This window comes from Lepisosteus oculatus, chromosome 6, assembly GCF_040954835.1.
Source record: "Lepisosteus oculatus isolate fLepOcu1 chromosome 6, fLepOcu1.hap2, whole genome shotgun sequence".
Taxonomy (NCBI): Eukaryota; Metazoa; Chordata; class Actinopteri; order Semionotiformes; family Lepisosteidae; genus Lepisosteus; species Lepisosteus oculatus.
In genome coordinates this window covers 53,103,748-53,119,141 of record NC_090701.1, presented here as the reverse complement: position 1 = coordinate 53,119,141, position 15,394 = coordinate 53,103,748, and the positions used below count along the sequence as shown (strand labels likewise).

General features: G+C 36.7%; 1 protein-coding gene across 4 annotated transcripts; it reads right to left on the bottom strand.

Annotated features, from left to right (window-relative positions):
* Positions 1–344: 344 nt before the first annotated feature.
* Positions 345–13,366, bottom strand: terf1 (telomeric repeat binding factor (NIMA-interacting) 1). 4 transcript variants are annotated; one of them, XM_015353397.2, is made up of 11 exons: positions 13,182–13,366; positions 12,272–12,367; positions 11,328–11,455; positions 10,795–10,881; positions 8,450–8,599; positions 7,749–7,855; positions 7,115–7,174; positions 6,761–6,823; positions 2,958–3,058; positions 1,505–1,572; positions 345–652 (listed from the first exon to the last, which is right to left on the bottom strand). In XM_015353397.2, the coding sequence occupies exons 1-11, from the start codon at positions 13,339–13,341 to the stop codon at positions 470–472; spliced, it is 1,203 nt and encodes a 400-aa protein (XP_015208883.2). In that variant the 5' UTR covers positions 13,342–13,366; the 3' UTR covers positions 345–469. The 4 variants fall into 4 exon arrangements, with proteins under 4 accessions (XP_015208883.2, XP_015208884.2, XP_015208885.2 ...); XM_015353398.2 differs by having other exon boundaries at positions 6,761–6,820; XM_015353399.2 differs by lacking the exon at positions 7,115–7,174.
* Positions 13,367–15,394: the final 2,028 nt, after the last annotated feature.

The window sequence follows — 15,394 nt, the reverse complement described above, 5'->3', positions numbered from 1 at the left end:
CTATCTCATAAATACACTGTATCAATTACCAGTCAGTATATATATTACTCGCCAGGTTGGACAAAGTGCACAGTATGTTTTGAAAGATGGTTACGTTTTTGCAGTGAGGCAAAAAGCGCTTCAGGATCATGACTCTCCCACGGACTGGCCAGTTACCAGACATGAACTCCCCTTTGCATGCAGGAGTTATCCACAAGCTATCACTGCAAAAACATTTAAGGAAATCCATTCCCCAGTGAAGGCTGTGAGGATTGGTCTGGTCTGCAGATCTCATGCAAAAAAGAACAGTGCAGCCTATTATAAAGGAAAGGCAGGAATCACACAAAACAGAGCACTAACAACACTTACATTGTCAAAAATTTATTTAATCAATTTAAACGACTATTTACAAGAGGATCTTAATCCTTATACTAGGTAATATATTACAATGCTTTTTATGCAAGCTCTGTACAATGCTTTCACAGCTCTGTCAGTCTTCAGAAGAATTGTTTTCAGAGACCAGATACAATTTCTTCATGGTTCTCCACCTGTCCTTTAACATGACACCAGTACGATTATTAAACTCGAAATGCTTCAGTATTTTAGCCCAATTTCCTTCTCCATAACGTCTCACCCCTGCTTTTAGCGCCTGGTTTTCCTCAAAGGTCCAGTGCTTTAGGGAAGAAAAAAAATGAAATATATTCACAATTTAAAGTCAACCACAGTGAAACGAGAACCAGATCACACAAGGAATGCATTCAGAAAATGATAACAGGAGGTGCTTCCCTACACAAAGGGTTGAGGGAATAAGGAAAATAGTTGCCCAGCCACGTTGTTGAAGGTGATACTCTGGCATCTTTCAAGAAATGGCTGGATTAAATTCTTGGTTCAATTAACTACTAACTACCAAACAGGCTAGATTTGCCAAAAGACCTCCTCTTATTTGTAACCTACTGTAACATTCCTTCTGCACTGCATTACATTTCATTGCAATAACAGTATCGCTAAAAAATGAGAAATTCTCTCTGGCTCTAAGACCATTTCTATTCTAAGGCCAAATCCACACTGAATGATATGTTAATGTTTGTTTTATGGAGGACCCAAGTAAGTCATTCCATAGAAACTTTGCAGGCTAATTACTTTACTTCAATACCTCGAATCCATAGCATTACTACCATTGGCATGTTCCCTTTAAATTAAGCTGGAAATTCTTGTGCTATTAGCTTTTAACATTAAACAGACGGTACTTTTTCTTGACATGCGGAATCAATCCCATTGAACTTTTTCCAAGTCACAATAGATTTGACTAGAAAAAACTTTTCTCTAAGTTAATATTCATTCCATACAGTATAAACAACTTGGTGGTGTTGCTAAAGAATCACCACAGTTATAAAGAGAGTACTAGGGCACCCCTATATTCTACCAACTTACTGATGACTTAAAAATATCATGTAACATCTGAATTAAAACGTTTGAGGCAAAAAATGGGACAAAATGTAAAAAACAAAGAATGACAAAAACTTACCCTCTTTACTCTTTTCTTTTTTAATTCTGAGGTTTTCCTTTTTGTAAAATCAAAGGATAACCGTGTTCCTGTGACAAGACAAAAAATAAAACAATAAAATTAGTCTGTATAATTCAATACAGATTTGCAAGGAAGATGTATTGTTCACTGATTTAATAAGTGTTTTGGGATCCTTCAAAAACACACTGGAAAAATCAGTTAATTCCACTGTCTTCCGTGAAAAAAAGAGACCTTATGATGTAATGCTGTCCTGAGTTATATCTTTTAGAGGCAGCGCCCTTTTTGAACCGGGTCGAGGGCCTCCCACTACTCCTCGAACGGGATGAGCATGTGGGTGAAGCTCGTCGAGCCCTGGAATCCACGAGCGAAAGGCTCCGTGATGTGAGGGACCTTGTAATGGTCTTGGAGAAGATGATTCAGGACAGAGACTCGGGGTCTGAGAGCCTGTGAGCCTAGGCCCCAGAGATCTTGACACACGCCCCGCACCTCCTGGCTGCCCCAGGCAGGGGGCAGTGTACCGCAGAGTAAACTGCGTTTAAAGAAAGCAGGGTGTGTGTAACACAAAGCTTTTGATATCCAAAACTACCCAGTTAAAGTATATTATAAAGTATACTATCAAGAACAATGGAATAAAGACTTTATGTAGTTTCCCCTTGACATTTTAATTAAGAATTTGCTCCATTACGTTGCACTGAAATCCTCTTAACAGATTATAAATTCACGATGAACAGACAAAGGCAGTAATAACACTATCAGGCACACAATGATAGTGTTTTCCTTTTCCTAACATCCAGGTATTTACTTTTAAAATGGCACCTTAATGAGGGCAGTCTTGAAAATCAAGAATTGGAATATAGTTTATATTAATGGGGAACTACAGTCCCAATTGCTCAGATAAAATAAATTGATGGTATGGCAAAATTTACAAATTCCAAATTAAGCACAAAATCGTGGCCTTTGTGAAAGTACTGTATGGTTTCCATTTTATTGCAAACCACTGGTCTCGCCATGGGCGAGAGTGCAGGAGAACTGTGACATGAGGTGGCCCTTCCTGCTCACTGTTCACTGTAATGACCAATGTAATGTGATACTTGAGCAAATAAGTACAGGTTGTGCAACAGACACGTCTCGAAGTCGAGAGCGATATTTCTATTGGATTAAAATATTTGTGACTGTGGTTTCGAAATACACTCATTAATGCCAGTTCTATTTACTCCAAAATATAAAAATAGTGTTGCAGTTCCCCTTTAAAGACAAACACCATATCGCTCTTTAATATTTGAAAGAAAACTAAAAAAAACACCTATGATATAAAATCAAAATCTATCTTTCTGGGATTAAGACTTTGGCTGCCACAAACCTAGTAGAGAAAAGAGAACCAGGGCTGTGAACTACTGCACTTCACAGAAGGCCTTCAGCATCTTCAGTTAAATGTAAACATGACAATACTAGCCTCTGATGCTGTAATTTCTCCGACAGACGAGAAAAGATTTTCTGGAACTTTTCGGCTTCCAATGTTCGATGTTTTGCACAGAAAAGAGTTTCCTTCTGGGCCTGTAAAAAAATCAAAATAACTGCCATCAAAGCTATTGTACAACATACAGACCTAACCAAAGCAGAGGTGACATTTGATCAAAGTAATTGTTAATAGCGTGTTTACACGGTCCACTGGCCTTTTTCTAAGACCTTTTCAATTTTAAAGTGATTCACTTAAGCAATTTGAAACTTTGCTTTCAGTGAAATTGCAATTTCAACTCCTGTGCTCAACGTCATTTGTTCAAATTATGGGGAGGACTTCTTCAGACAGAGTTGCGGCAGAGACTATAAAGCTACCTGCTGAGAAAAGACTTGAGTAAGCAGTGTTGCAGAAATTATATGTTCTACAGAAAAGTGCAGGCTTGGGAACATGAAGACCAAGAAAACACTAAAGGAAACCATGCTGTTTCATTGATTCAGATCACAAGTAATAGCATGGAAGGTGTAAACTGACTTTGTTTAAGGTGTGTGTAGAGGTTTGTCATTCAGAAAGATACAAAATCTTTAAAATTATGTCTTCAAAACTTGTATTTAAAGTATTTCATTAAGAGTGTCTTACTAGAGAACTAATTATAGGAAGATGGCAAAAGAAAGCACATACAAGTTGTTTTTAAAAAATCTGTTTAGTAATATATCCCACTGTTATTGGAAAGTTACAAAATATAACCTGGTATGATTAAAATGGATTTTCACACATTCTAAATACAAATGTACTGCATTTAACATCTGATAAAATAAAATAGTTCACCTTGAAATTGAAGGTAACAGTGCTACACTTCTACTATCAATGAATGTTTAATTTTTAAACATTCATTTGAAACATTCAGACTGGCATTTAATTTTCAAAAACTGCTAAATTAAAACCACTTAATATTCTCATCAACTGTACAGCAACGCCTTTTACCTGCCACCTAGTGGAAAAACCTGCCACCTAGTGGCTCAAAAAGACTAAATAGTTCTACATGTACAGTTCTGAAATTGCTTTGCTTGCTGCTGCAGTTGCTGCTGACTTCAAGATGCAAAATGTTGCTTCATGTTGGACTCTATGAAAGCTGGAATAAATCAGGAAATTAAAATCTAAAAGACTAATAAGGGTTAAGATGAGTATGTCAGCCATACATGATGACACATGCAACTTCAAACATGCTAAAGCTAAATATCTTTATCTTTTAAAAATCTTTATTTTTACAAATATCGTGGCACAGCTGTTGATTATAAACTTACTTTTGAGGAAAACTCGAATGCCATATGCAAGAAGAGCCAATAGTGATAAACTCTGTTCTTTTAACACGCATACTACAACAATGAATTTCACTCTACAGAACCTTCATTGAAATCTGTCCTCACATTTTCTGTGTTAGCCTGATTTGGTAATCTCAACGGACGTAATAAAACAGACTGAGCAGGATTGTGAAGGCAGACAGCAAAATTAGCAGTGCACGACAACTACAGCGCCTATACCAAGTCTACACCCCCCTTAGACCTTTTCACATTTTATTGTGTTACAGCATGGAACCATGATGTATTTAACTGAGAATTGTTGCCATTCACCAACACAAAATACTCTATAATGTCACATTAAAAAAAAAATCCAGACATTTTACTCAATTAATTAAAACTAAAAAACAGAAAATAATTGAATGCATAAGTATTCAACCCCCCCAGAGATAAGACCAAGGGGGGTGTAGACTTTCTATAGGCACTGTATGTTAAGCAAACAGTGCAGAAGGTCAGTGTAATTATTGTCTGTCGTGACCACCCCTTTAACCTCCCTCCATTTAGCCACTGATTTGGACTGCCTAGGTTCAACAGCAATAGAAGTAGGTCAGCTTTTATTCCCCTAGCAATAAACCTGCTCATTTTGGACAATTGACTGTATATTATATTTACATAAACTTATTGTTTCTCATCATATACTATGTGTCTTATTTGTTAATGGGTGCATATTGTGTTAAATTAATTGTGTATGTGTTATGTCTTTCACATGCCTACAAAGCAAACGTCCCATTTGGGACGATAAAGTAAAAGAAAATAGTTCACACTTGAAATCTACAGTATCTTGGAGACAACACTGTACTAAAACGTAAATTATTGCAGTCACAAAGAATCTGATGAAAACGGTTACAGTATTTCCTTGAATTTATATAGACACCCACGAGTTAATGTCTGCTCTTTCCACTGGCTTAATACCAACTTCGTGGGAGATCTCAAGGTTTGCTTTTATGTATATGTTAAGCTATTCGATGACATTTGCTTTACCTGAAAATTACTATTCTACAAAAATTACAAATCTGACATTCAAGAGTTTAATTTCCAAGGTTACCCCTCTCTATCACCATAAAATAGCACTTTCATCTCAAATCATTTTATATGCTATTTTTTTGTGCCACGCCAGTTCTGTAAATGGGCTCTACAATGTGTCTTGATGGCATTTTGACCTACAAAACCCTAAAGCTAATATAGTAAAACATCAATTACTCCACTTTAAAAAAATGTGGAATGATTGTATGAAATAAGCCTGAGGTCTATAAATTGTACAGCCCATTAGGTCATCTAGAAAAAAGATTCTATAGAAAAATAAAGACGCTTAAACATTATGTTGATCCCCACAAGCTACCTGACAATGTGCATTATCATGGGTACATATGAAAGCATTCTTTAGCCTTTAGTCCATGTGGAAGGAAAAAAATCTGACATTATTTTAATTACATTTATTATATCACAGTTTCACAATTTAAAAACGTCACTTCATGTGGTTTGAACTTACTAAAATAAATGACAAACGGCATTTAAGAAACCAATCATGAAACTGCATTCAATTAAATCCAGTGTTTAAATAACAGTGTGTAAATGTAGTGTAAGTTAAGCCAAAATGCAGGCAATGGGGACAAAGGATGTACTGTACACCTATCAAAATAAGTCTACAGGTCCAACTACTGTTGATATGATTGATGGAATTCCAAAAGGAACATACTGACAAGCACCCAAAACACCAAGATTGACCAAATGGCATCTTCTTGTTTGCAACCTTTCTTATAAGAAAAACAAACAAAAAGAAAGGCACTACTAGTCAATGAGAATCCAGACCTTCAATTAAAACCAAATTTAGACTCACCTACAAGTCAAAAACGATAAAGCCCGTGCTGGAGAATGGGGGTGCATCACCTACTGGACTAGACATCTAATAAAGGGTTTGTGACTGCTAAGTGAGTCAGAGGCGTGATTGAGTCTGGACCAGAGTGAAACAGGCAATTCTAATGTAGTGTTAGCGGTGACTAGGCACCCACTTTTAAGATCAGTCTTTAAGAAAACATGCTGATATTAAAAAGATACAAACTTTAGCTTGATTTGATGAACCTGTTATGTTTATTACAAAATGCCTGAGGTTATCTTCACAAACATCATCATCCATATTTGAATATTTCAATGTCTAAAGCATTAGCCTCCGACAGATCAAAGCTTATGGTCTATAAAACTATTTGAAGATGATGGAAGAGGGAATTTAATGCTTACAAAAATGATTTTGCTTAAAAGCTCTGGGGGGGCACAATTCTTATTTTCCAGATGATCCTGCTTATTTCTTAAAATACACTCCTGCAGTGTCACAAATTGATTGAGTGTTTGAGTGTTTTAAAAGAAACTAACACTTGGTTTCCAGAGAATGTTTTATTCATCAAAAGGCCATCAAAATAACAGGACAGAAATCAAAGGAATACATACCTGAATGTCTTTTTTGCCAACAGAGAAGCAGAGGGTGTCAAGCTGAACACATTTCCATTACTGCTAAGAAAATTAACAAATATTCTACATAAGAAGAAAAGCTATCAAAATGAAAAATATTACATAAGAGATCTAGACTTATGTAATAATTTGAACATTTTTCCAACATTTTCGACAACTTTGCACAGCCAGCTTCCAAGCAGCTATTAATTTGGCCTACTGGCCTTACTGCTAGTGGAAGTAAGACATGCTCATAAAGGGATTCAAGTGGCCATGATGATGGATTTCTAGATGGCTCTTGATCTACAAACATTACATGCATTAAAACAGTTTTCAAAAATATTTCTCCCTTACTAGTTTACATCTGTGATTTTTGGCCCAGCGTCAACCCCTTCTTGTTGAAAAGGTCCATCACTGAAGAACAAATTAACATATTTCACCTGCATTTAAACAATGCAATATATATTTAAAATCTTCCATTTAAGGGATTATGCATCTCAAATGCAGTAAAAAGAGGTTTATACCACTTCGCGCCTTATTATAGCAAGGTTATAATAAAAAATTAGATTCAATATTAAGAGTATATGTGAATTTAAACATAATCTTTAAAAAAACTGGCTTATTATACTTTTTACAATTTTACTCAAAATCTCGATCCAGACAGCACATTTAAGTGCCTTCCATCTTCACTAAGAGTAACTATTTGTTATGAAATGAAATGTTAAGTGTCTCTCCAAGAAGTAGTAAATCACATTTGAGGAACAAATGGCAGGTTAGCGTGAAAGTTGGGAGAGCCATCAAAGACCGTTTGAAAAAAGTTCATATTTCACCAAGTGCATTTTCTGATGACCTAAAGTTTATTTTGCCAACAATAATCACTTTATTCCACATTCAAGTACATCAATCTGTGTGGTATAATGAAGCAGCATAAACATTAAAGGTAACCTCAATAAGAACCTGCTGCATATCTCTTTAGAGTAAGCTATACCTTTGCAATTGTGCCTCATTTGGGGCTGCTGTTCCAGACTCCTGAATTTCAGTCGTTTCCTCTTCCACTCCTTTTTCCTTGCTGGCCTCTACAACCTTTGATGCTGCCTTCAGATGAAGCACACATTCAAATCTACAGAGCTTGTCCAAACATTCCATAAACAATGCAGAATACTACAGCAGCTGCAAGAACTGCATTTTAATGCTCACTTCATACAGGACTCCTAAATTCTAATTCTTACAAAAAGTATCTAAAAAAATATTTCCACTTTCTACTTAATGAAAACTAATAATTTATGTCTTGTTTATGCCACTGATTCCCTGACACAAATTCTTGATTAACCAGAAAAGGGCACATTAGCCCACTGAAGCCGATACTGATACCAGCGTTTGTGTTGATACCAGCGTTTGTGTTGAGGTAGCCTGCCAAAGTGGATGTAAAAAATATCTGAATGAGGTACATTTCTCTTTTTGCCACTGTTGCCCTGAAATTTGATTACTCGTCTTTCATTCTTTACTTGTGTCTCATGTTAATTACTTGTCTTTCATTAGTTCTACACCATCATCACAAATTGCCTGGTTATGCAAACAATTTTGATATGATGGTTATTTAAACACGACTGAATTAGAAAATATGGGAATATTTTGCATTTAATCTGTACCAATTTGAACTCCTCAGGGAACAAAAGTGGTGTAACATACCTTTAGTAGGAAATCAGACAGATAGTCTTTTTGAAAGGAATCAAGTAATATCTTGATTTTCTCCAACAAAACGTCAAAACTGAAGTTCAAGAGAAATTGATGATATGCATCCTTCTTGTTCACAATCATGGAAAGTTTCATTCTTAGGTTCTGTAGAAGGAAACAAATGTATAAAAAATCATATAGATCTTGAGTCTGAAACCATCTTAGTACAGTATATTCATCAGGACCCTTGAGACTTCATGCCTCTTCATTTATGAGTGTTAAATATTCACGTCAATCAGACAAACTGAATTATTTTTTAAAAATGTCTGTTTCCCTTAATTTATAAACTCATTGAAAGATGATTTAACATCCCTTCAGGTCTATTTATTTATTAAACAGACTTATACATCTAAATAATAATGAAGTAGTCTTGTTTGCGGATGAGGATCAGGCACACTGTGCCTGGGTGTCTGTGGTATTCACCAGTTCAAGTACTGCTAGGACAGGTTCAGCAAGGCCAGCTTGGCATCAACAGTAAACTGCAGTAGCAGACTGAACACTTGATGTGGGTATTAAATAACAGAAAGATTAAAATCGAGGAGGCTATTCGACCCACCTGCTGTGATATGGGTGCTAATAAAAATTGATCCAAGAACCTCCCCTAGGCCCGTCTTGATAGAAATCAGGATATCAGCTTCAACAATACGACTGGGTAGTTCAAAAATATCTGCTGGTTTCAGTTTTAAAGGCATTATCAATAACGTATAAGGCACTGTGAAATTATAAGCACCAACTACAGTAAGATGATCCGCTGGAAACCTAAAGACATTGCTCCCATTAAAGGGATGAAAAGAAGAACCAACTATTGGGTAATTATAATGTATCTTGAAGGAGACAAACATTTAACATGACCTCAAATTATTAGGTCAGGTCCTTAAATTATTAGATTAGATCAATGTATTTGATAACGTGGTATTTGTTACTCTAACCTTTATTACAATGCATGTTCACCATTGCACAGTTGAGGCTGAGGGACCAATAACTGAGAAGAAGCTTATGCATAGGTTAAGATTTAAATGTGACAATACTGTTCGTAGATAAAAGCAAATACACCCATACCTCTTTTAAGAATGTAAAGTGCTCTCAGAAACCCTTTAGAATAGCGAAAATTAGTGAAAAGAAAAACCTACTTCCATTATTTCTTATGGGGAAAAATTACAATCTGTTCCGGAACCCAAAAATGTCCCCCCTACTTTTACTTTCTTCACTAAAAAATGACAAAAGAAAAACATTTATACTGTTAATAATAATAGCTTACCTAGTTAGGCATCATTAATCATACCCAAGTACAGTAACCACTTCATTTTCTTTTTGTGATATAACACACACACTTACAGTTTTCATTTTCTTAACACCTTTAGGGTCCATGATGAAGTCTAAACCACACATTTCTTACACAAGATGTAAGAGTGCACACAATAGCAAACAACACACTAAGCAAGACGCGGTGAACTGTATCACACACTTCTCTCCTGCCAGACCGCAGGCTCTGTGCTGGGTGTCACCCAGACTGACTAGTGGAATGTGATGCAAGCACTCAATATGGAACAAACACTCTGCATCAGGCAGAGGTTTTGAAACCTTTCTTTGTATCACTTCTTCATAATTTCAAAGTTGGCTTTGGTTATTTGAAATAACAATTCTCATGCTTCATAGTACTGAAATGTCATAATAACATCTGAAAAAATATGTACATGTGTAAGTGTGTGGCAAAAACACCAAAATTGTCTTCAAACATTTTACTACAGATTTCTTTTTTGTCATTGTAAGACTTAGCTTAGAACTGTAAAACTGCACTGCTAAGCAGCTTAGTCTTGTTTTTATTTTCTACAAGTGTTGAGAAAGATTTTTTACATAAAAAGTGTAGGAGTTCAAGTACAAAAGAGGGCAGCCTGTTTCTGTGTAATATTTATCTGCACTGGCTATGCTCAACGCCAAGTAAGTGTCTGTAAGTGGGAGCGTGGGAGCTGATGATATCCAAGTAAATGTAGTTTGTACAATTTCTAATTTAAGAGAACTTTCACACACACAACGGGATCTCCAGAATACATTAGAATGATTTCACAGTAAAGAAGAATTCTTGTTCTACAGTAAAGTAAAAAAATCAACTATTGCTAAAGCATTTCTTAAATTGGATTCATCCTTTTTTCCCCACTTACAGTCCCTTGAATCCTTAGGTTTCGGCTACTCAACAAATAAATACTATTAACAGCATAGGGCTTGAACCTATTCTATAATTTAAATGCAATTTCCAATATTACCAAGTACTATCCAGAAAGTACCCTACACAAACCCCCTACCTGCGGCACTTCAGTGGTTTCTGTCAGCCTCTCAAGAACCCATGATGCCTTTTGATGTTGTCCACTTTGCAAACAAACTGCTACAGACTAAGAAAGAAACCACAAATTAGTCATTAATCCATTTCCTGTAATAATGGTAATGCATTCGTACTGTAAGATTAGCTAATATTAGGATTCCTGCAACTTTCTTTGCTTTTTGTTCTTTGACAGACGATGCTCAATTATGTAGGATACAGCTCATTGTTCATTTTGTGCAGATGCAGACAGCAGCCCTGGAAATAATATAGGCTATGTGCAAAGTAAATAGAGAACAAACATATTATAAGTGGTGAAGATATATACAACCTCCATAATGTTATACAGAACAATTGAGTGATAAATATTAGCTACATTCTTTAGAAAGCTAGTACAAAGACAAATGAATTCCCCTTGCGATTCATGTTAAAAAGACCAAATATGAAATCAATATTTTAATGACACTAGTTCCGATCAATCAGTTGCTATTGAAGTAAAAACTTAAAAGGAATACTCACCTGAACAAACAGTAACCTTTTGATATCTTCATATAGTGTCTTTTGCTCAATCTCTTGTTCTATTACATTCCAAATGTGGGAAGCAGACATTAAAGGTGTAATTCGTGCATCTTCTTCGTACTGGAGACCTGTGGTTTATTAAAAAAAACATCAAAATCAGTTTTAAGACAACTTTAATCCCTCGCGCCTTTTCATGTCCACGAACCAGGAATGAATCTGAAATACTTGGGAATGATTTACATAGTGCTGACACTTAATCATACTAAAAACAGTTTGCATTCTTGATCATTCCATTTGTTTAATTAAGGTGCTACTTGACACGTCAACATGACTTCATGGTAAGCACAGTTTCCTTCCAACTACCAAAGACATGCTGGCTAGGCTAGCCAGTCTATCCAAACATCAATGTGTGTGAGTAAGGCCTGCATTGGACTGGTGTCCTGTGAAACGTTGTACTCCTACTCTGCATCCTGGGTTCCTGGGATACTGTAGCTTTTACTGGGAAAAAGCAAAGATTAGGAAAAGGTTATATCATTACATTTTCCCATTCTCTGGTTTATTTATATTCCTATTTAGGCCTTGGTTTGAATTGTTTTTGTCTATTACTGCATAGTGTAATGCAGAACCTTGTCATTTAATTTTTTAAAACTTTTTGCACCGACATCTAACTAGAATTCAAACAGCCCACTAATCAAAAATGAGAAACCCAGCACTTTCTACAAATAGCGTGAAGCGAGCAACCTTAACTTTACTTAATGTGGCCAGATTCAAACTACTCTTTCCACAGGACAGAAGAAAGCTGAGCAAAGTTACCATCCAGAACTGTTCTGGCTGTGGTCTGGCAGCAGGCAGATGAGATGCGTGTTTGTTTTAATCCAGTTCCCCGTGTGCTTTTGTGCTACCCATTTCCACCCACCCCCCAGGTGGAGAAGTTCGGTACCTACTTGTTTTTTTCCCATTCACAATCCTGGACAGGACAAAACAGATGTTAATCATCTTCTTCTGATAAGACTTGAACTGACCAAATCCCGGAATTAAAGCTAGAAATACACAAGGGTAACACTCAAATTAGGGATAAAAAGTACAGCTGGTACATCTTAGAGCAATCGAGCATAGTTGAGAATTTAAATTGCATGAATCATGTTGCTGTGGTAATATCACCATTTCTTCGAGTCCACCTTTAAAAAGCATTATGCTACATTAAAACACACCAGGGTCATTCTGATTGCTTGAACTGCTATAACAGGCTGACTATCGCACATTTGGACAGACTTCTTTAAAAGATAAGATCAGAGTTTTACGTTTTCTTCCAACAAAAGGCAGAGCAGATGCAGATGTGAATCCAGTACTGTATGTTAGGTATAAGCACTCCAATGGTCTAGACTCTAGAGTGTAAACATGGCGAATTAAGACACCAGAGAGTAGGGTAGCTCAAAATGTAGCGCCTAACAATTTGAGCCTAAAAATTTATTGACACATTTCACCTTCCAGTCCATTTGAACAGCCGGAAAGTCATTTATGAAAGTTGCTTTGATAAAACTTTGATATTTTCTGAAACGTATTTGCAGAAAATCTTAAAACTGAAAATAAGACCAATAACGTTGCAACATTCTCACACTGGAGAAAAAGATGTACTGTGATCACCGGGTACTGTTATCTGCACTGGCAGCTCCGCTTAATGCTTAAACGCATAACTGCAGAGCAGTTTTTCTCAGAAACTACTTTACAGCTGTCATCGTATCTGATCTGCAAAAAAGCGTAGGAAGGCTTCCTGCCTTCAGATAAATAGCCGTTCCTGGCACCATAACAAATTTTAACAGCAACATCAACGGAGCTATTAACACTAACACATACCTTCTAAAACACTCAGCGACTGGTTGAATTCCTTGTACTTGTCGTGTCTGAAATGATGACACAAAGAACCAATTACAAAGTCCAGCATCCAACTTTTAGCGACATGTTCAACTTCTGAAAACTCCGCAGACACTTCCGAGCGGCACTCCCGCTCCTCCATCTTGCCTTCTTGTTTTCAAACTTGAAAATCGCGCGCCCGTTACATTTGGGGACAGCGCTGACGTTTAAGAGCCCCTGTCTCCATTCCACAGCGCCATCTAGCGTTGCGGCGTGTAATCACAACTCAACATGTGCTGTTGTATTTAATAATGAACAACTTCAGTGAATTTAAAATAATGTAGAGTACTTTTAATGACTGATTTTTGTCTTAATAAAATATCGTTGCTTTGTATGTAGACGTTACATAAATATTATACATATATAATAGAACGATACGCTGGCACAAGCATAAGTGGCTTTGGACAACAGCTTCAGCTAAATACAACAACAACAACAACAACAAAAAATAATAATCAACATTGTTACAAATAAGTTTATACATAAAAATACATCAGCCTTCTCCCCATGAGCCAATCAAATTTGATGTGTGTTTAAAAAGCATATTTTTGCATTTGTTGCAACCTAAATCTGCCTTAGAATGTTGTATGTTGTATGTGACCTGTCCTTGTGGTCAACAGAAACTGGCTTATAACTATATATATGTATTTATAAATACAGAAACTGTCATTGCTACTGGGTAAAACTTTCTTAAAGATCACAAACAAATCATATCACTTCTTAAAGAGTTCAGATAGTGCCATGATTGTAATAGGACACAAACAGGAAGCTGTATGAACAATATCAAAAATGTCCTTTTCCCTGACGTTTGGCCTCTATTAAAGTTCGACTGTCAAACTGCACAGTAATTAAAACAGGATATGTTGGCTTGGTCAGGTATGCAGGTATGTTTTTGAGCTTGTGTCTGTCTCTGTTTTTGTACCCTCTGAAACTGAGCGTACAGCTTCAGAATGTAAAATTACAGAGAAGCCTGAATATAATAAAGCTACATTTCATATTTCCAAATTCATTTTCTTCTCAAACTTTCATGCCAATTCAGAGTAGATTTATATATATATATTTATTCCTATCTGACTGTGTGAATGAAGATGCATACACCTCACAGAGGATATGAGGGAGTTCAAGGAAGTGAGAAGATTTTTTTTTGTGTGAGGATCTACAGGAGATGAATCATGAAAAATGGTAAATGTGTCTAGGAAGTGATTAAAAACAGCTCAAGATGTGGCAACAAGCAAGAAAGATATATGACCTAGCAGGTCTTGAGGTAGTGCAGTAAAGGTGGCTCTGTGGCTGAGGATCTGCACCTGTTGCTGGTTCAAATCCCGTGGCTGACAGAGGAATCCTACTCTGTTGGGCCCCTGAGCAAGGCCCTTAACTCCAACTGCTCCAAAAGTGCTGTATAAGTGGCTGACCCTGCGCTCTGACCCCCAGCTTCTCTCCCTGTCTGTGTGTCTCACGGAGAGCAAGCTGGGATATGCGAAAAGACAAATTCCTAATACAAAAAATTGTATATGACTAATAATTTAGATCTTATCTAAAGGGAAGTGATTGGATGGCATGCTATGCGGTTAAATTTATACATTTAGACCAAAAAAACATGTATTCAGTGTCCACATATCAATAGTAATATAGCAAAAAATAATAAAAGTGATAGTAAAGATACTGTATGTGAAGTGTGGCTTTTAACAGGAATGTGCAGAGATTCCCAAAGTTGTTCTTGGAGACTGAGATTCAGCAGGTGTTGCACATTTTCCTTAGCCATACACAGCTTATCCCACTTGGGGAAAGTGTTGTCTCGATTCAATTAAGAATTAACTGCATCATTTTGTCCCTCTCCCACAGCCTTAACTTCTAGAGAGATTTATAGAGACACAGAAACCAGAAGTAATACGTCTAGTAAACTGGTAGTATTCTGTGCAGTAATCTGTCAATCCCACCCATGGAATCACCTATGGGATAATTTCATAGGAATGTGCACACAATGTTTCCAGAGGGGCATCGATTCCATCGATTAGGATGCATCTCGAAGCCGTCATGTGTGTGAGCTACTGGTGGTAGTAATCATTCCAGCCTGGAGCGGTTTCATTGCAGATTGCTGTTGTCATGCTGCGGTCTCCGAGAACCAGGGCTCTGGCAGAGAGTTAGACGAGCTCCAG

What these genes read in the sequence shown, in the direction of transcription:
- terf1 (XM_015353397.2), bottom strand. Translation starts at nt 13,341, where the DNA reads ATGGAGGAGCGGGAGTGCCGCTCGGAAGTGTCTGCGGAGTTTTCAGAA. An exon ending in AAAGGTTACTGTTTGTTCAG is followed by an intron (nt 10,882 to 11,327) that starts GTGAGTATTCCT and finishes TTTCTTTCTTAG; the next exon opens with TCTGTAGCAGTTTGTTTGCA. An exon ending in AAAATCACAGATGTAAACTA is followed by an intron (nt 6,824 to 7,114) that starts GTAAGGGAGAAA and finishes TAATTTTCTTAG; the next exon opens with CAGTAATGGAAATGTGTTCA.